This window comes from Hypanus sabinus, chromosome 2 (genome assembly GCF_030144855.1).
Source record: "Hypanus sabinus isolate sHypSab1 chromosome 2, sHypSab1.hap1, whole genome shotgun sequence".
Taxonomy (NCBI): domain Eukaryota; kingdom Metazoa; phylum Chordata; class Chondrichthyes; order Myliobatiformes; family Dasyatidae; genus Hypanus; species Hypanus sabinus.
The window spans coordinates 174,237,054-174,255,243 of NC_082707.1; the positions used below are offsets into that span (position 1 = coordinate 174,237,054).

Sequence of the window (18,190 nt, forward strand, 5' to 3'; positions counted from 1 at the left end):
CTATTGTGCCTTCTTTGTAATAACATTATAATGTTGCCTCCATGACAGATCCTCAGATGTTGACACCCAGGAATTTGAAACTCTCACCCTTTCTACCTCTGATCCCTCGATGAGGACTGGTGTGTGTTACCTCAACTTTCCCTTCTTGAAGTCCACAATCAACTTTGTAGTCTTACTAGCATTAAGTGCAAGGTTGTTGCTGCTCAACCAGCAGATCTTTTTCACTGCTGCACGGCTCATTCTGCCAACAATGGTTATGTCATTGGCAAATTTAAAGATGGAGTTTGAACTGTGCCTAACCACAAAATCATGGGTGTAGTGAAAGAAGAGTAGTGGGCTAAGCACACAACACATGTTGTGCACATGTACACACGTATAAATAAAGGAGATAGAAATAAATACAGTTCACTCTCAATGAGGCTTTTTTGTTGCACTAAAGATGGTAAATATTATATCTAGTTTATATACGGTAGTTTTGAGATCCATGCATGAAACACCAGTTTCATCAGTAACTGTTTCTACTATCCAAATATAGATTGATACACCAGGTCTGTGAGGATTCAAAACATAACATCCTACATCTAGCTAGTGCCAAGCTGGCTTGAGACATTTCCTGTAAAAACATCTCTCACTGATCTCAGGTTATTTAAAAAAAAAAATTCTGCTTCATTTGGCTGTACAGATAATTATTATGTATCATTATTGTGTGTGAAGTTTAAAGAATTGAAGGGCTGCAGTAAAATGCCAATAAAATGTTTGTGCATGCAGTTGGTTTGCCATCCCTACTAGAGTAGAAATAATCCAGTTTATTTAAATACCACTATTTATACAGGGAAACACTATTATTTGAATTTATAACAGGGATTTCATTTTGAAACAGCATTTAATATAGTCCAAGATAACCTGTAATTAAAAATGTCCTACTGAAGTGCTTTTAAAAATGTTCTAAATTTTACCAAATATATTTGTTTGCAGGATTTCAGCATGTTATAATATTCTATGATAAAGGTATATAGATTGTGATTAATACCTGGATATAATTGCTGTCCGCTGAGAAGTCTATTTGGATAACAAAGCTGCCAATATCTTTACAATAGCTGATTCGATTTAATGCAGGTCCTAATCTTAGGTCATAAAAGTCTATGACATTTTCACATGTTCCCACAGCCAAATATTGAGAGCTTGGGCTGAACCTGAAGAAGATATTTCAATAATCAATATATATTCAAGAAGATATGGTGCAGATAACATTCTTTTCCAAATGTTTAAGTATACTCATTTTAAATATTCAAATGAATATTTGAAACCATTATCAGATTTGTAGTTAATTGCTAACCTAGCAAATGCAATGTTAGCATTCACTTTGAGAGGACTAGAATATAAAAGCAAGAATGTAATGCCGTAGCGCTATAAGGTATTGGACTACTGTGAGTGGTTTTGGATCCCTTAACAAAGAAGGGATGTGCTGGCAGTGGGGAGGGTCCAGAGGAAGTTCACAAGAATGATCCTGACAATTAATAGAAGTAATACACAAAGTAATGACACTTAGATCTTGAAGGAGCCAGATGATCAGAGATGGTATAGTATTAAATCCTTTCTAATACAACAATGCTTAGGAATGCCCAGAATTCATGAAAAAGCAATGCACAAAAATACTTTTAATGTTTAAAGTTCTCAGTATCTCAACTTGTGATCAATATTTTTAGTGCATCTGTTTACATACTTGATATCTTGAATGGCAGATCTTCTGTCTCGTTTCTTGCCCCAGATTGTTAGTGATGTTACCACAAGAATGATGAACTCGCCATTTTTCATACCAATTGCTACCATTTCTCCTTCTGGACTGTAGGCAACTGTTTGAGCAGGATGACCCAAGTTTACTTTATTCAGCATCTTCTGTTAAAATGAGGACAACTTAGGGTTTAAAATACATGTTAAAACATATCAATTATTACTGTAATTAATGCAATACATGCAAACCCTTTCAATAGAGATGGAGAGTAATTTTTTTAAGCCAAGGAATTATTAAAAAGCTGAAAGCTAGTTTGTACCAAAAGGATGGATTTTAGTTTGCAAATCCTTCAGAACATCTTCTCCCATTCAATACAAGACCAGAAGACATAGGAACAGAATTAAGCCATTTGGCTCATTGAGTTTTCTCCGCCATATCATCATGCTAATCCATTTTCCTCTTAACCCAATTCTCCTGCCTTTTCCCCATAACTTTTCATGCTTTGACTAATCAAGAAACGATCATCCTCTGCCATAAGTATACCTAATGACCTGGCCTGTGGCAACAAATTCCATAGATTCACCACCCTTCAGCTAAAGAGATTCTTCCTCATCTCCATTCTAAATTGTCCCTTGTGTTCTGAGGCTGTTCCCTCTGGTTCTAAGTTCCCTCACAAGATGAAACATCCTCTCCACGTCCACTCTTTCAACATTTGATATACTTCAATGAGATCCTCCCTCATTCTTTTAAATTCCAGCGAGTACAGGCCCAGAGCCATCAAACACTACTCATACGATAACCTTTTCATTGCTGGAATCATTCTCGTGAACCTCCTTTGAATTCTCTTTAGTGCTAGCACATCCTTTCTTAGTTAAGGGGAGTAAAACTGCTCTCAATACTCCAAGTGAGACCTCACCAGTGCCTTATAAAGCCTCAGCATAACAACCTTGCTTTTATATTCTAGTCCTCTTGAAATTAATATATATACATTTGCCTTCCTCACCACTGACTCAACCCACAAGTTAACCTTTAGGGAATACTCCACAAAGATTCCCAAAGTCACTTGGCACCTCAGATTTTTGAATTTTCTCCCCATTTGGAAAATAGTCTATACTATTATTCTTCTACCAAAGTGCATGACCATACATTTCCTGACAAAGTATTACTTCTGCCATTTCTTCACCCCTCCCCTAATCTGTCTTTAAGTCCTTCAGCAGACACCCTGCTTCCTCAACACTATCTGCCTCTCCACCTATCTTTGTATTGTTCGCAAACTTGGCCACAAAGACACCAATTCCTTCATCCTAATCATTGATATATAACATAAAAGGAAGCACTCCCAATTCCAACCCACTCTGACCACCACTAGTTACTGGTAGCCAACCAGACAAGGCTCCCTTTATTTCCATTCTTTAGTTCCTGACAGTCAGCCAATCTTCCATCCATGCATGTGTCTTTCCAGTAATACCATGGGCTCTTGTTAAGAAGCCTCATGTGCAGCATCTTGTCAAAGGCCTGAAAATCCAAATACACAACATCCACTTGATTCTCCTTTGTCTATGCTGCTTGTTATTTCCCCAAAGAATTTCAACGAATTTGTCAGGCAAAAATTCCCCTTAAGAAAACCATGCTGCTTTCAAGTACCCCAAAGCCACATCCTTAACAATTGACTCCACCATCTCCCCAACCACTAAGGTCCGGCTAACTGACTTATAATTTCCTTTCTTCTGCCTCCCTCCTTTTTTGAAGAGTGGAGTGGTATTTGTAATTTTCCATCCTCTGGAACCATGCCAGACTGGATTCTCTATGTTGTTGCTTTATGGATTTTTTTGATTGGAAATAGTATTTTCAATGGAAAATAAACCAAATTCAAATGACAAAACTTTATAGTATGAGCAAAACTCCTGGTTTTATACTATTTGCATCGGTAAAGCTAGAAAATGATAAACTGGCTTGTGGTTAATCAGTTCACTGAATTCTGACTCCTGTATGAATCAGTTGCAGGGTGATGATTTGGTAAAGCAGGATTACAGAATTCCAAGTAAACTAATTTGAAAAATATTGTTAAAACTGCTCATTTGGTGTTGCATTTTAATCATTCACTTGCCTTTTCAGTAATGTCCCATAATCTAACAGTCCCATCTTCTGCTGCAGACAGAAAGATATCTTTAATAGGATGAGTCGAAAGACCCCAGATTGGTCCATCCATGTGATTGTTAATTAAAATGTTGCATACTGCGTTCTTCTCACCAACCTCGATGATCTCTGCATTTCTCGTTCCAACCAGAATTTTTCCCTGTTAATAAAGTATGCTTTAAAAAAATTTCACCACTTATCTTTAAAGTAATTTATCAATGTATATTTAGTAATGTCTAAGTACCTAGTATAATCTTTATATGTGAGTCTTTGAACATTGGATAATAATAATATACAAATATACTATACTTCAGCAGACCTTTATTGTGATTTGGAGTTTATGATATTCCCACAATGTTGCTACTCTTATCTTTCCTGGCAGTAGAGTTTAAACACTTAGATAGGGACAAATATTCCTTCAGTATAGGTCTAAAATAATTATTTATTTGAAATGTAAAACCAGCTACAAGATCCTTCCTCCCAAACTGAAGGCAAACCTGTGTTCATTCCTTACTGAAGGACTGACTTACACTGTCCTTTTCCTCTTGAAGACAAAACTTGGGCTTTAATCCTATTCAGTTGAAGTTATTCTTCCCAGTACCTCCATCAAGACCAACATTGGCCTGGTGCTTTCTCAAGTTCAGGTCCCAGTTGTATATATCACTTCAATTAAGAATAAATTAGGGACATCTTCCTACTTTCTCTGAGCAGTTACACACTTCATCCACTAAGAGGGAAATCTTGACTCCCAACTCAATTGTTGAAAATTTTAATGCCATTCAGGTTCATAAAGGAACCACTAAACAGCAACCTCTCTATCCCAGACCTTTGCCCTTTCCCAGCCCGCATTAAAAAGGAAACAACTCTTATAGAAGGGGAATTTGTCCCTGGGGAGAAAGCATTTGTTAATCTCACTGAGAGGGAAATAGCTCAGTCCAACCTAACACTTCCTGTCCACTCCTGCACTCTATCTTTCTTCCTCAACAAAAACCTTTAAAATTTAAAGATTATCAGAGAAACAGGAACAATGGAAGAAAGAAGGATGAGATTAATTTAGATACTGAAAGATAATTCAGGAAGGAAATCCACTTCGACTTAAAGAACAAAGGAAAAGCAAGGAACAAATACTGAATTTATTTCACGACATTTTAGCTTTTAAAAAAACTACGAGCACAAAATGCTGAAAATTTTTCATCTGTGCTGTAAATCCCTCTCACCATGTGTGTCCTTCCAGCTTTCTCAAGCTGATTAATTCTAACACGTGAAGAACATTGTTTGCTGGTGGAATGTACCTTGCATCTGCAGACTGAACGCACAATGTCCATTGTCTGGCCAGTTTCCAGTCTGAAAGCACGGCATCGCCTCAGTTCTTGATCCCACAGTTTCACCGCTCCGCCTTCCTTGGAGCTGATAAAACAAAATCATTGTTTGTGTCTCATGAAGATCAGCCTTTTCTGATTATGGTTTAGGGGTTAAACAACAACTTCCTTTGGTAATTTTAAAGGAAGAATGGAAATGTTTAATGTGACTGCAAGTATAAAACAAGGCTACTATTCTCACTCTTGGACTGAATAGAGGCAGTGTATTAACAATATACTTTTACTCACGGTCTTTCTTTGCCTCCAGTTACTATCAGGCCATCTCGTAATGTTGTATACATTGTAAATACAGGTCCATTATGCGCTTTGGCTACAATTCGGATTAAAAGATGTTCCCTCCAAACATAAACATCTCCGCTGATGGTACCTGTAAACGTCAAATTATTCTGCAAAAGGAAGTCAGAGCTTAACAGTCACACCATGAAACACGGCTTTTTCTAAACAATTAAGCACTTTAAAATCATGATTTTACCACCTTGCAAGTAATTAATGATTTTTTTGACATATCCTGTTAAATAGGTAGAAAAATGGCTATGTAAGGAGAACTGAATTTTGATATGGAACAATTTTATAGAATTTTCAATAAGTGGACTTATTAAATGTGTAATTATGGATGCAGAAGTGGATTATCCTGGTGAGTATAAGGTGTGTTTAAAACCTGGCCTTTTGTACCATATCCAGCTCTTTAATGAAATAAGGTAAATAATGCTTATACCTGTAGTACCAAGCTGTGCACATCTGTGCAGAAGTAAACCCTTAACTTTGGTCAACCACCTTCCATCAATTTTAAAGTAAACAGATGCAAAGAAAGGGAGAGAGAAAGAAAACATTATGATTGGGTGAAAGACTAGCAGTTAGTGATAGGATATTGGGAAAAGACAAGAAGGAATGATAGTGTGTCAGGCAGTGAATGAGCCTCGAAGAGATGCAACTGGAATAGTTGAAATTGGAGCTGAAAATCAAAGACCGTACTGTGCCCAGCAGCTAGTCCTCAAATTTATTTTCAGATTGTTCAAGGACATAGGGGTCAGGCTTGGGATGGATGAACATCCTTCTTCCTTCCTCCCATTTTCCATTCTTTTTTTTAAAATGTCCAACTTATTCTAATTCTGATGAAACATTAACTGTTTATCTCTCCACTAATGTTAGCTGATCTGTTCAGCACTTCCGGCATCTTGTTTTTACTTCTGATTTCCAACATATGCATTATTTTGCTTTTGAGTTTAAAACAGTTTTGCGTTATTCAGGTGCGACAGCAGTTTCAGCTGTGTGGTACTTATCTAAATGTCTAGAAATGCACTGAATTAAGAAAATGCATGATTAAGAACTTCTTTTGTAATAACAGCATGCCAGTGTGAAATACACAAAGTTGCTCCAGATTTCCAGCATTTGCGGTCTTGTGACCTCAATATGAAATATGCACACAAAAGAAATCAATTTTCTTTTCCCCATAGAAACACAGAAGTTCCAAACAAGTCAACTATGACATCTAGAGGAATATTCTAATTATATTGTTCAATAGTTATTTTAAGAAACAAAATTAAACAAGCCTTCCACATGCATGAACAAATCTAAATTATTCTGTACATTTGGTTTTAAAAGCAAAATAATTTCTAATAATTATTCATAAACCATGTAATTCAACATTTTATTGAACGGCACTTACAGCTCCAAAAGCTACAGCAAGCATTGTTTGTAACCTGGCATCTTCAACTGAATTTAAGTTGCCTTTTTTGCTCAGCAAGGCTTTACCAGCAATCGTCCAAAACCGAACATGTTTCACACCCACTGACACAAACTGGCTGTCTGAATCCGGCCTAAATTCTGCAACAAAAATTCTCTTGGTGTGACCACTTCTACTGGCAACTTTGGTACCTTATGGAATAGAAATAGGTTAAAAAATTATTATCATGTTTCAGTAACACTATAAATATTTCCTGTAGTATAACTTCTGTAAGTTCAAACAAAGGTGCTCGGAAATGCATTGCCAGTGGTTTAGAAGTGGCACGTACTCAAGTTTCATTACTGACCTACTAAGTACGTTCTACATCTCACCTTCTTGCCATCTCCAGACGGTGATGGTATATTGAGAATCTAATCCAACTGAGAGGAGGAGTTTGCCTGTGGCACTGAAACTGACACAGCAAACTCCTTTTGAATGGCAACAGCGCAGCACTGAGAAAGTTTGCTTGGTTGTGGCATCCCAGACATGAATCAGTGGGGAAGTACCTGAAGAAAGAATGGTACAATTTAGTTATAAGACTCCCTCCTTAAAGTACAATTTGTAAACAATTCTAACTCCCACTTGTTGAATGTTGAAACATGCAATAGTGGTGTGAGTCCCCAGTAGTTAGAGTGAAAATAATCAGCTGCTTCAGCAGCATTTCATAACAACTGCCTTTAATAGGCAAACACGAGGAAATCTGCAGATGCTGTAAATTCAAACAACAACAACACACATGACATGCTGGTGGAACACAGCAGGCCAGGCAGCATCTATAGGGAGAAGTGCTGTCAACATTTTGGGCCGAAACCCTTCGTCAGGACTAACTGAAAGGAAAGATATTAAGAGATTTGAAAGTAGTGGGGGGAGTGGGAAATGCAAAATGATAGGAGAAGACTGGAGGGGGTGGGATGAAGCTAAGAGCTGGAAAGGTGATTGGCGAAAGTGGTACAGAGCTGGAGAAGGGAAAGGATCATGGGACAGGAGGCCTCGGGAGTAAGAAAGGCGGTGGGGGGGGGGGGGGGTTGGAGCACCAGAGGGAGATGGAGAACAGGCAAACAACTAAATATGTCAATTATGTCAGGGATGGGGTAAGAAGGGGTGGAGGGGCATTAACGGAAGTTAGAGAAGTCAATGTTCATGCCATCAGGTTGGAGGCTACCTAGCTGGTATATAAGGTGTTGTTTCCTCCGACCTGAGTTTGGATTCAATATGACTTCTCAATTTTTTTTTCCATTTCTTTTTCTGAAGTTAAATTAGATGTTCGGACATTTATCTACTGAGAGGATTTATCACATTGAGGCATACGGGTAACTTGGCCAAATAATAGCCACAAGCTTCCCTGTTCTTGTGGTTTTATCCTCAAGTAATCATGCACTTTCAGTTAAATCCAAAACCTTAAACGGCTGCTCAGTACTCGTGTATCAGGGCCCAATATTTGCATTCTTTCTAAATGACAAACTCCCCCACAGTCGCAATGTAGTGTTTAAAAGTTTTATCTTAGTTAGAGGCACAGCACGGAACAGGCCCTTCTGACCCAACAAGCCGCACTGCCCAGCACCCCACCTCTATTTAAACAGGCTAATCATGGGACAAAACCTACCAACAGGTATGTCTTTAGAATGTAGGAGGAAATTGGAGCATCCAGAGGAAACCAGGACGTAGTCTTCTTACAGACAGTGTTGGAATTGAATTCTGATGCCCTGAGCAGTAATAATGTCATGCTAACTGCTACACTACCATGGCACGCCCAGTGAAGCTGACATACACGAGTATTTGTACATAATGCTACAAGAGAGCTGAATTAGCACCATTCCTTAAGAAGAATTAAGTTATACTTCTACTTCTGAGTAAGTGGGCTTAATTATCAACTAGAAGAACCAAATCAGCTGAAACCTTATGACTGAGTAACACTATTTGTCTCAGAAAACAGGAATAATGTGTACATTTTGTGTTTGATGTAACAAAACCCTTTCTGGATGGAGGCTTGAGGAATATGGAGAAAGATGGCCTACCAGTCTTCAACATCAGGAGCTTCATCACAATGTACAGAAACAGATCAGGCTACTCTTGGATAAAAATAAAATGCCAGAAACACTCACAGACCAAACACAGAGTGGAAGTGTTAAATCAGAGCAGGCCTGTTCTGCTGTAGATCATTCATCTGTAATATTAGCTCAGTTTTCCTCTCTTCATCAGCAAAGCCTGACTTATCTCCATTCTGTCAGAGATCGTCCTCTTGCCTCATCCCCACCATCCCTACAGCTGCAAATTGACCTGTTTTCTTTTCCTAAGCTCTGAAGGGGTTTCAGACTGAAAGATCAACTGTTTCTCTTTCCTTACATGTCATTTGATCTGCTGAGTATTTCCAACATTCTCTGTTTTTATTTCCGATTTCTAGCACTCACAGATTTTGATTTTGATTTAAAGGTGTGTTAAATATTGATTTGCTTCAAAGGTAACAATTAATCTACACTTGGTTTGGCGACATTCTCTTTAACATCACTCAACCATGAATGCTACCAGCAGGAAGGACGAGGGCAATAAAATCACAGGAACTCGACCAGCTGGATGTTGACTATTAAGCCACACACCATACTGACTTGGAAATCAATTACTGTTCCTTCAACATCACTGGGTCAAAATCCTGAAACTCTCCCTCTAATAGCATTCACACCTCAAGGATTACGGCGGTCATCACCATTTTCTCAAGGAATGGGTGACTAATTGCTGGCCCAATCCACACCCCTTGAATGAGGACACAGATTTTGCCCCACCCTGACTCTATTTTAGAGCTCAGCTGGTAGCCCCAATTCAGGGCAGACTGAAATATTAATGTACAGTCACATTAAACAGATGAGATAGTATTACACAAGGGTTCTTTTATAAAACTATTTCCACGCGTTCTTAAAAACACAAAATGCTTGAAGAACTCAGCAGGCCAGACAGCATCTATGGGAGGAGGTAGTGACAATGTTTCGGGCCGAAACCCTTCATCAGGAGTGCTGTACTATAGATGCTGTCTAGCCTGCTGAGTTCTGCCAGCATTTTGTGTTTTTATTTATTTCCAGCATCTGCAGATTCACTCGTGTTGTCCACGTGTTCTTGCTATTTTGTCATTTAAGCATTTACTAGTATCTTTGGAATGTAATACATCAGATGGAACAATCCTAAGCTATTTTACAACAGGCAACACTTTTACAAGTTTGATTTAGATTTGCTTTCTTCTTATAAGGCATTTTAAATATGCTTAACTCCCAAATCAGCATGGTATTCCAGTAAATGCTGACTTACCCTATATTAAATGACCTAACATAATTATATCTGCTGCAATTTGGTTTCAGTTTGACAACCATGATACAATTAAATTGCACTGATTTTTAAGTTTTTTAGTGTTTTTTTAAAAATGTGAATTATTTTATCCTTGTAATTGTTTGTCCATATAATCTGTAAAGTAGCTACAGTTTATATTTAATGAGGAAAACATTAATTGCAAAGGTTTCAATGAAATTATGATTAGCCTCGAGGGTGACGCGTAACATCCAGAGAAAGAAGTTAATGTTGAAATGGAACTTGAAACTCAACTGCAATTTCTAACAGATTAATCACAGTGTACTTGCAGCCTTCAGCTTTGGGCAGCCTTTAATTTTAAACAAAGGACAACAATTTTTAAGCTGTCAGTCAAGAGAAAGGAAGGGCATAGGCCAAATAGTTGAGATTACTTACCTGCTTTGTCAGCAGAATCACCTTTTAGTTACATCACAGCCAAAGCCAAAAACAAAACAAACATCACAATAATACAATGACCACAAGTACTGGTAAATATGCAACAGCATACTTTTACTGTTGTAGCTGGTGAAATGTTAGTGCTGCTACTTCTGGATATGTATCAGTACTTACAAGTAGATTAAATAAAATCAAGAATAAAGACAGTAAAATATTTGCAATACATCTACTGTCAATTCCACACACATGCAACGAATAAATGATTTTTCTTGCTGGAGGTGACTACATATTCATCTGTATTTATAAGTGAATAACAAACGATTTCTATGATGTGTGTTTTCAAAATGGCATAGCATTTTAGAAGTAAGAATATATTGGAGATATTAGTGTGTACAGCAAAGATGGTGGGAAGGCAGGGGAAAAAGGTAAAATTAAACCAACATTTTAATCAAGTTTAATATCACCGGCATGTGTCATGAAATTTGTTATCTTTGCGGCAGTACAGTGCAACACATAATAATAGGAAAATGCGAATATTTATTAAGTATATTTATTAAATAATTAAATTAAATAAGTAGTGCAAAAATAGGAATTTAAATGTAGTGAGGTCATGTTCATGGGTTCAGGGTCCATTCAGAAATTGGATGGCAGAGGGGAAAAAAATTGTTCCTGAATCATTCAGTGTGTGCCTTCAGGCTTCAGTACCTCCTTCCTGATGGTAGCAATGAGAAGAGGGTGATGCCACCTTTTTGAGGCATCACTCCTTGAAGATGTCCTAGATACTTAAAGCAGAAGTTGATAGTTTCCTGATTGGTCAGGGCATCAAGGGATATGGTGAGTGGGCAGGTATATGGGGTCGAATAGGATCCGGGATCAGCCATGATGAAATGCAGGAGTGGACTCAATGGCTGAATGACCTAATTCTGCTCCTATGTCTTACATCTATAGTCTTATACTACAGAGGCTAGTGCTCATGATGGAGCTGACTATATTTGACTTAATACAGCCGTAAGTTTTACTGCCAACTATATTAAATGGATGATAGTGTTACACAATTAAGCAAATAACCAGCCATTAACTTAACTAACAGACAAACATGCAGTTAATTTTTTACTGTGAAATGAATAAAACAGAAGGCTTTATTGACAAATCAATAAATATTCACAAAACATAAAACACATCTGGCGCTGAAAGCTCCGAATGAACAACCTTTTGATCTTTTTTACCCAAAGCTGTAGACATTCAATGTCTGAAGTTCAGGCCATCTCTGAAAAGCTTCAAATATTCTTGTTGAAATTTAGCACCAAGTTGATGCAATAAACAGGAATGTAATTTGACACAATTGGACTGTTTTAAAGAGGTTATTGCAAATGAAGCTTACTTTAATATGTTGAAGGAAGAAATAAAAATCAAAACTGTATTTGAGCTTGGGGTAAATTTTTCTCCATGCTATTTTGAAGTGAAATCAGATAAATATACTTCATAAATAAGTTTAGAAATTGGGTACAAATGAATCAAGCTGCGCTTTTTATTTATTTTTTTTTAAAGAATTTTAAGTAAAGTAGTTAGAGTTGTGAATTTCTCAATCTGTTCTTGCTCTGGAGAAGCATAGATTATTATTGCAAGGCCGAATAAAGCAAAGTTCTATTTTGCTGAAGGCTCAAGGAACTCATTGCAATGGAGAAACTTGCACACTGAATAGGTCCTTTCCTTCACAACCCCCACAAGTATCTGCACTGGGACCCTTGCTACTTGTAATAAATGTGAATGATTTGGATGTAGATGTAAGTGACATGATTGGCAGATTTCCAGATTGATGCACCATCAATAACTCTTGGAGACGTGAGGCAGGCTTTTATTAGCTGGAAGAGAGCACTATCAGCAGCAAGAGACCATCACACAACATCCTGGAGACTGAGGGAGGATCAGTGCCTCCAATCGCCTTTATCCAGGGGTCTGTGGGAGGAGCCACAGGAGCAGTCAGCGGGGGAGGGAGGGCGTGTCCAGACAGGTATACGTAGTTCACCACACAGATGTCACTAGGATTTGTTGATAACTAGTCTCTGCTCCAGGTTTTGATGCTTTGCTGAAATGAGCTAAGAAATGGGAGATAGATTTAAATGCTGTGATGCATTCTGGGAGCACTAATAAGGCTAGAAAATACATCCTGTATCAGGACTACTGTGGAACAAAGAGACCTTGGTATGCAAGTCCAAAGATCCTTGGATCTTAAAGATGGTGACCAAAACTGTATCCACACTCCACGTGTCCTCACCAACGCCCTGCACAGTTGTAACAATATTATTTTTTAAACTCCAATCTCTTGCAATAAAGACCAATATTCCATTGCTACTTCAACTACTTGCTAACCTTGTATTGCAAGTAAGCGCAGTGCAGAGGAACTTCCCTCTGGTTGAATAAAAATCTGCTCCTCAATTGCTCATGTCAAAGTATACAATCTCATTTTCACACATTTAACTCCATTTGCCAAATTTTTACCCAAGCACTCACACCATCCACAGTAAAATTCCAAAAATCTCTCTATCTGAAAGCAACTTTAGGCTCATTGGGTGATGTTCCCACATTCCTCCTCCACGAACAAAGTCCTCTATTCCCACACACCTCCTCCACTCAGTAGGTCCTCTGTTCCCACACTCCTCTCCACTCACCAGGTCCTCTGTTCCCACACACCTCTCCACTCACCAGGACCTCTGTTCCCACACTCCTCTCCACTCACCAGGTCCTCTGTTCCCACACACCTCTCCACTCACCAGGTCCTCTGTTCCCACACTCCTCTCCACTCACCAGGTCCTCTGTTCCCACACTCCTCTCCACTCACCAGGTCCTCTGTTCCCACACACCTCTCCACTCACCAGGTCCTCTGTTCCCACACTCCTCTCCACTCAGTAAGTCCTCTGTTCCCACACTCCTCTCCACTCACCAGGTCCTCTGTTCCCACACACCTCTCCACTCACCAGGTCCTCTGTTCCCACACTCCTCTCCACTCACCAGGTCCTCTGTTCCCACACTCCTCTCCACTCACCAGGTCCTCTGTTCCCACACACCTCTCCACTCACCAGGTCCTCTGTTCCCACACTCCTCTCCACTCAGTAAGTCCTCTGTTCCCACACACCTCTCCACTCACCAGGTCCTCTGTTCCCACACTCCTCTCCACTCACCAGGTCCTCTGCTCCCACACACCTCTCCACTCACCAGGTCCTCTGTTCCCACACTCCTCTCCACTCACCAGGTCCTCTGTTCCCACACTCCTCTCCACTCACCAGGTCCTCTGTTCCCACACTCCTCTCCACTCACCAGGTCCTCTGTTCCCACACTCCTCTCCACTCAGTAGGTCCTCTGTTCCCACACACCTCTCCACTCAGTAGGTCCTCTGTTCCCACACTCCTCTCCACTCACCAGGTCCTCTGTTCCCACACTCCTCTCCACTCAGTAGGTCCTCTGTTCCCACACTCCTCTCCACTCACCAGGTCCTCTGTTCCCACACTCCTCTCCACTCACCAGGTCCTCTGTTCCCACACACCTCTCCACTCACCAGGTCCTCTGTTCCCACACACCTCTCCACTCAGTAGGTCCTCTGTTCCCACACTCCTCTCCACTCACAAAGTCCTCTGTTCCCACACACCTCCTCCACTCAACAGGTCCTCTGTCCCCACACACCTCCTCCACTCAGTAAGTCCTCTGTTCGCACACTCCTCTCCACTCACAAAGTGTTCCCACACACCTCTCCACTCACCAGGTCCTCTGTTCCCACACACCTCTCCAATCAGTAGGTCCTCTGTTCCCACACACCTCTCCACTCACCAGGTCCTCTGTTCCCACACTCCTCTCCACTCACAAGGTCCTCTGTTCCCACACACCTCCTCCACTCACCAGGTCCTCTGTCCCCACACACCTCCTCCACTCAGTAAGTCCTCTGTTCCCACACTCCTCTCCACTCACCAGGTCCTCTGTCCCCACACACCTCCTCCACTCAGTAAGTCCTCTGTTCCCACACTCCTCTCCACTCACAAAGTGTTCCCACACTCCTCTCCACTCACCAGGTCCTCTGTTCCCACACTCCTCTCCACTCACCAGGTCCTCTGTTCCCACACTCCTCTCCACTCACCAGGTCCTCTGTTCCCACACTCCTCTCCACTCACCAGGTCCTCTGTTCCCACACACCTCTCCACTCACCAGGTCCTCTGTTCCCACACACCTCTCCACTCACCAGGTCCTCTGTTCGCACACTCCTCTCCACTCACAAAGTGTTCCCACACACCTCTCCACTCACCAGGTCCTCTGTTCCCACACTCCTCTCCACTCACAAAGTGTTCCCACACACCTCTCCACTCACCAGGTCCTCTGTTCCCACACACCTCTCCACTCAGTAGGTCCTCTGTTCCCACACACCTCTCCACTCACCAGGTCCTCTGTTCCCACACTCCTCTCCACTCACAAGGTCCTCTGTTCCCACACTCCTCTCCACTCACCAGGTCCTCTGTTCCCACACTCCTCTCCACTCACCAGGTCCTCTGTTCCCACACTCCTCTCCACTCACCAGGTCCTCTGTTCCCACACTCCTCTCCACTCACCAGGTCCTCTGTTCCCACACTCCTCTCCACTCACCAGGTCCTCTGTTCCCACACTCCTCTCCACTCACCAGGACCTCTGTTCCCACACACCTCTCCACTCACCAGGTCCTCTGTTCCCACACTCCTCTCCACTCACCAGGTCCTCTGTTCCCACACACCTCTCCACTCACCAGGTCCTCTGTTCCCACACACCTCTCCACTCACCAGGTCCTCTGTTCCCACACACCTCCTCCACTCACCAGGTCCTCTGTTCCCACACACCTCTCCACTCACCAGGTCCTCTGTTCCCACACACCTCTCCACTCACCAGGTCCTCTGTTCCCACACACCTCCTCCACTCACCAGGTCCTCTGTCCCCACACACCTCCTCCACTCAGTAAGTCCTCTGTTCCCACACTCCTCTCCACTCACCAGGTCCTCTGTTCCCACACTCCTCTCCACTCACCAGGTCCTCTGCTCCCACACACCTCTCCACTCACCAGGTCCTCTGTTCCCACACTCCTCTCCACTCACCAGGTTCTCTGTTCCCACACTCCTCTCCACTCACCAGGTCCTCTGTTCCCACACTCCTCTCCACTCACCAGGTCCTCTGTCCCCACACACCTCCTCCACTCAGTAAGTACTCTGTTCCCACACTCCTCTCCACTCACCAGGTCCTCTGTTCCCACACTCCTCTCCACTCACCAGGTCCTCTGCTCCCACACACCTCTCCACTCACCAGGTCCTCTGTTCCCACACACCTCTCCACTCACCAGGACCTCTGTTCCCACACTCCTCTCCACTCACCAGGTCCTCTGTTCCCACACACCTCTCCACTCACCAGGTCCTCTGTTCCCACACACCTCTCCACTCACCAGGTCCTCTGTTCCCACACTCCTCTCCACTCACAAGGTCCTCTGTTCCCACACTCCTCTCCACTCACCAGGTCCTCTGTTCCCACACTCCTCTCCACTCACCAGGTCCTCTGTTCCCACACACCTCTCCACTCACCTGGTCCTCTGTTCCCACACTCCTCTCCACTCACCAGGTCCTCTGTTCCCACACACCTCTCCACTCACCAGGTCCTCTGTTCCCACACTCCTCTCCACTCACCAGGTCCTCTGTTCCCACACACCTCTCCACTCACCAGGTCCTCTGGTCCCACACTCCTCTCCACTCACCAGGTCCTCTGTTCCCACACACCTCTCCACTCACCAGGTCCTCTGTTCCCACACACCTCTCCACTCACCAGGTCCTCTGTTCCCACACTCCTCTCCACTCACCAGGTCCTCTGTTCCCACACTCCTCTCCACTCACCAGGTCCTCTGTTCCCACACTCCTCTCCACTCACCAGGTCCTCTGTTCCCACACACCTCTCCACTCACCAGGTCCTCTGTTCCCACACTCCTCTCCACTCACCAGGTCCTCTGTTCCCACACTCCTCTCCACTCACAAAGTCCTCTGTTCCCACACTCCTCCTCCACTCAGTAAGTCCTCTGTTCCCACACTCCTCTCCACTCACCAGGTCCTCTGTTCCCACACTCCTCTCCACTCACCAGGTCCTCTGTTCCCACACACCTCTCCACTCACCAGGTCCTCTGTTCCCACACTCCTCTCCACTCAGTAGGTCCTCTGTTCCCACACTCGTCTCCACTCACCAGGTCCTCTGTTCCCACACACCTCTCCACTCACCAGGTCCTCTGTTCCCACACTCCTCTCCACTCAGTAGGTCCTCTGTTCCCACACTCCTCTCCACTCACCAGGTCCTCTGTTCCCACACACCTCTCCACTCACAAAGTCCTCTGTTCCCACACTCCTCTCCACTCACCAGGTCCTCTGTTCCCACACTCCTCTCCACTCACCAGGTCCTCTGTTCCCACACTCCTCTCCACTCACCAGGTCCTCTGTTCCCACACACCTCTCCACTCACCAGGTCCTCTGTTCCCACACACCTCTCCACTCACCAGGTCCTCTGTTCCCACACACCTCTCCACTCACCAGGTCCTCTGTTCCCACACTCCTCTCCACTCACCAGGTCCTCTGTTCCCACACTCCTCTCCACTCACCAGGTCCTCTGTTCCCACACACCTCTCCACTCACCAGGTCCTCTGTTCCCACACTCCTCTCCACTCAGTAGGTCCTCTGTTCCCACACTCCTCTCCACTCACCAGGTCCTCTGTTCCCACACTCCTCTCCACTCACCAGGTCCTCTGTCCCCACACACCTCCTCCACTCACAAAGTCCTCTGTTCCCACACTCCTCTCCACTCACCAGGTCCTCTGTTCCCACACTCCTCTCCACTCACCAGGTCCTCTGTTCCCACACTCCTCTCCACTCACCAGGTCCTCTGTTCCCACACTCCTCTCCACTCAGTAGGTCCTCTGTTCCCTCACACCTCTCCACTCACCAGGTCCTCTGTTCCCACACACCTCTCCACTCACCAGGTCCTCTGTTCCCACACTCCTCTCCACTCACCAGGTCCTCTGTTCCCACACTCCTCTCCACTCACCAGGTCCTCTGTTCCCACACTCCTCTCCACTCACCAGGTCCTCTGTTCCCACACTCCTCTCCACTCAGTAGGTCCTCTGTTCCCACACTCCTCTCCACTCACCAGGTCCTCTGTTCCCACACACCTCCTCCACTCAGTAAGTCCTCTGTTCCCACACTCCTCTCCACTCACAAAGTCCTCTGTTCCCACACTCCTCTCCACTCACCAGGTCCTCTGTTCCCACACTCCTCTCCACTCACCAGGTCCTCTGTTCCCACACTCCTCTCCACTCACCAGGTCCTCTGTTCCCACACTCCTCTCCACTCACCAGGTCCTCTGTTCCCACACTCCTCTCCACTCACCAGGTCCTCTGTTCCCACACACCTCTCCACTCACCAGGTCCTCTGTTCCCACACACCTCTCCACTCACCAGGT

General features: G+C 43.3%; 2 protein-coding genes across 10 annotated transcripts in view; one reads left to right on the forward strand and one right to left on the reverse strand.

The window, feature by feature from the left end:
• Positions 1-18,190, reverse strand: part of LOC132387335 (echinoderm microtubule-associated protein-like 5) — a 199,617-nt gene that overhangs the window by 6,533 nt on the left and 174,894 nt on the right. For 2 of the 8 annotated variants that reach the window (XM_059959688.1, XM_059959710.1), the window contains 8 exons: positions 10,697-10,717; positions 7,303-7,476; positions 6,914-7,122; positions 5,476-5,633; positions 5,161-5,275; positions 3,840-4,028; positions 1,724-1,896; positions 1,031-1,193 (listed from right to left, as the gene is read on the reverse strand). In XM_059959688.1, coding sequence (XP_059815671.1) covers positions 1,031-1,193; positions 1,724-1,896; positions 3,840-4,028; positions 5,161-5,275; positions 5,476-5,633; positions 6,914-7,122; positions 7,303-7,476; positions 10,697-10,717 — 1,202 coding nt within the window. Of the gene's footprint in view, positions 1-1,030; positions 1,194-1,723; positions 1,897-3,839; positions 4,029-5,160; positions 5,276-5,475; positions 5,634-6,913; positions 7,123-7,302; positions 7,477-10,696; positions 10,718-18,190 lie in introns of those variants that run through there. The other 6 variants (XM_059959719.1, XM_059959701.1, XM_059959693.1 and 3 more) reach the window with 5 other exon arrangements.
• On the forward strand, positions 10,700-16,894 carry LOC132387375 (mucin-2-like). 2 transcript variants are annotated; one of them, XM_059959745.1, is made up of 3 exons: positions 10,700-13,640; positions 14,356-14,728; positions 15,634-16,894. In XM_059959745.1, the coding sequence occupies exons 1-3, from the start codon at positions 13,270-13,272 to the stop codon at positions 16,756-16,758; spliced, it is 1,869 nt and encodes a 622-aa protein (XP_059815728.1). In that variant the 5' UTR covers positions 10,700-13,269; the 3' UTR covers positions 16,759-16,894. The 2 variants fall into 2 exon arrangements, with proteins under 2 accessions (XP_059815728.1, XP_059815736.1); XM_059959753.1 differs by having other exon boundaries at positions 14,356-14,659.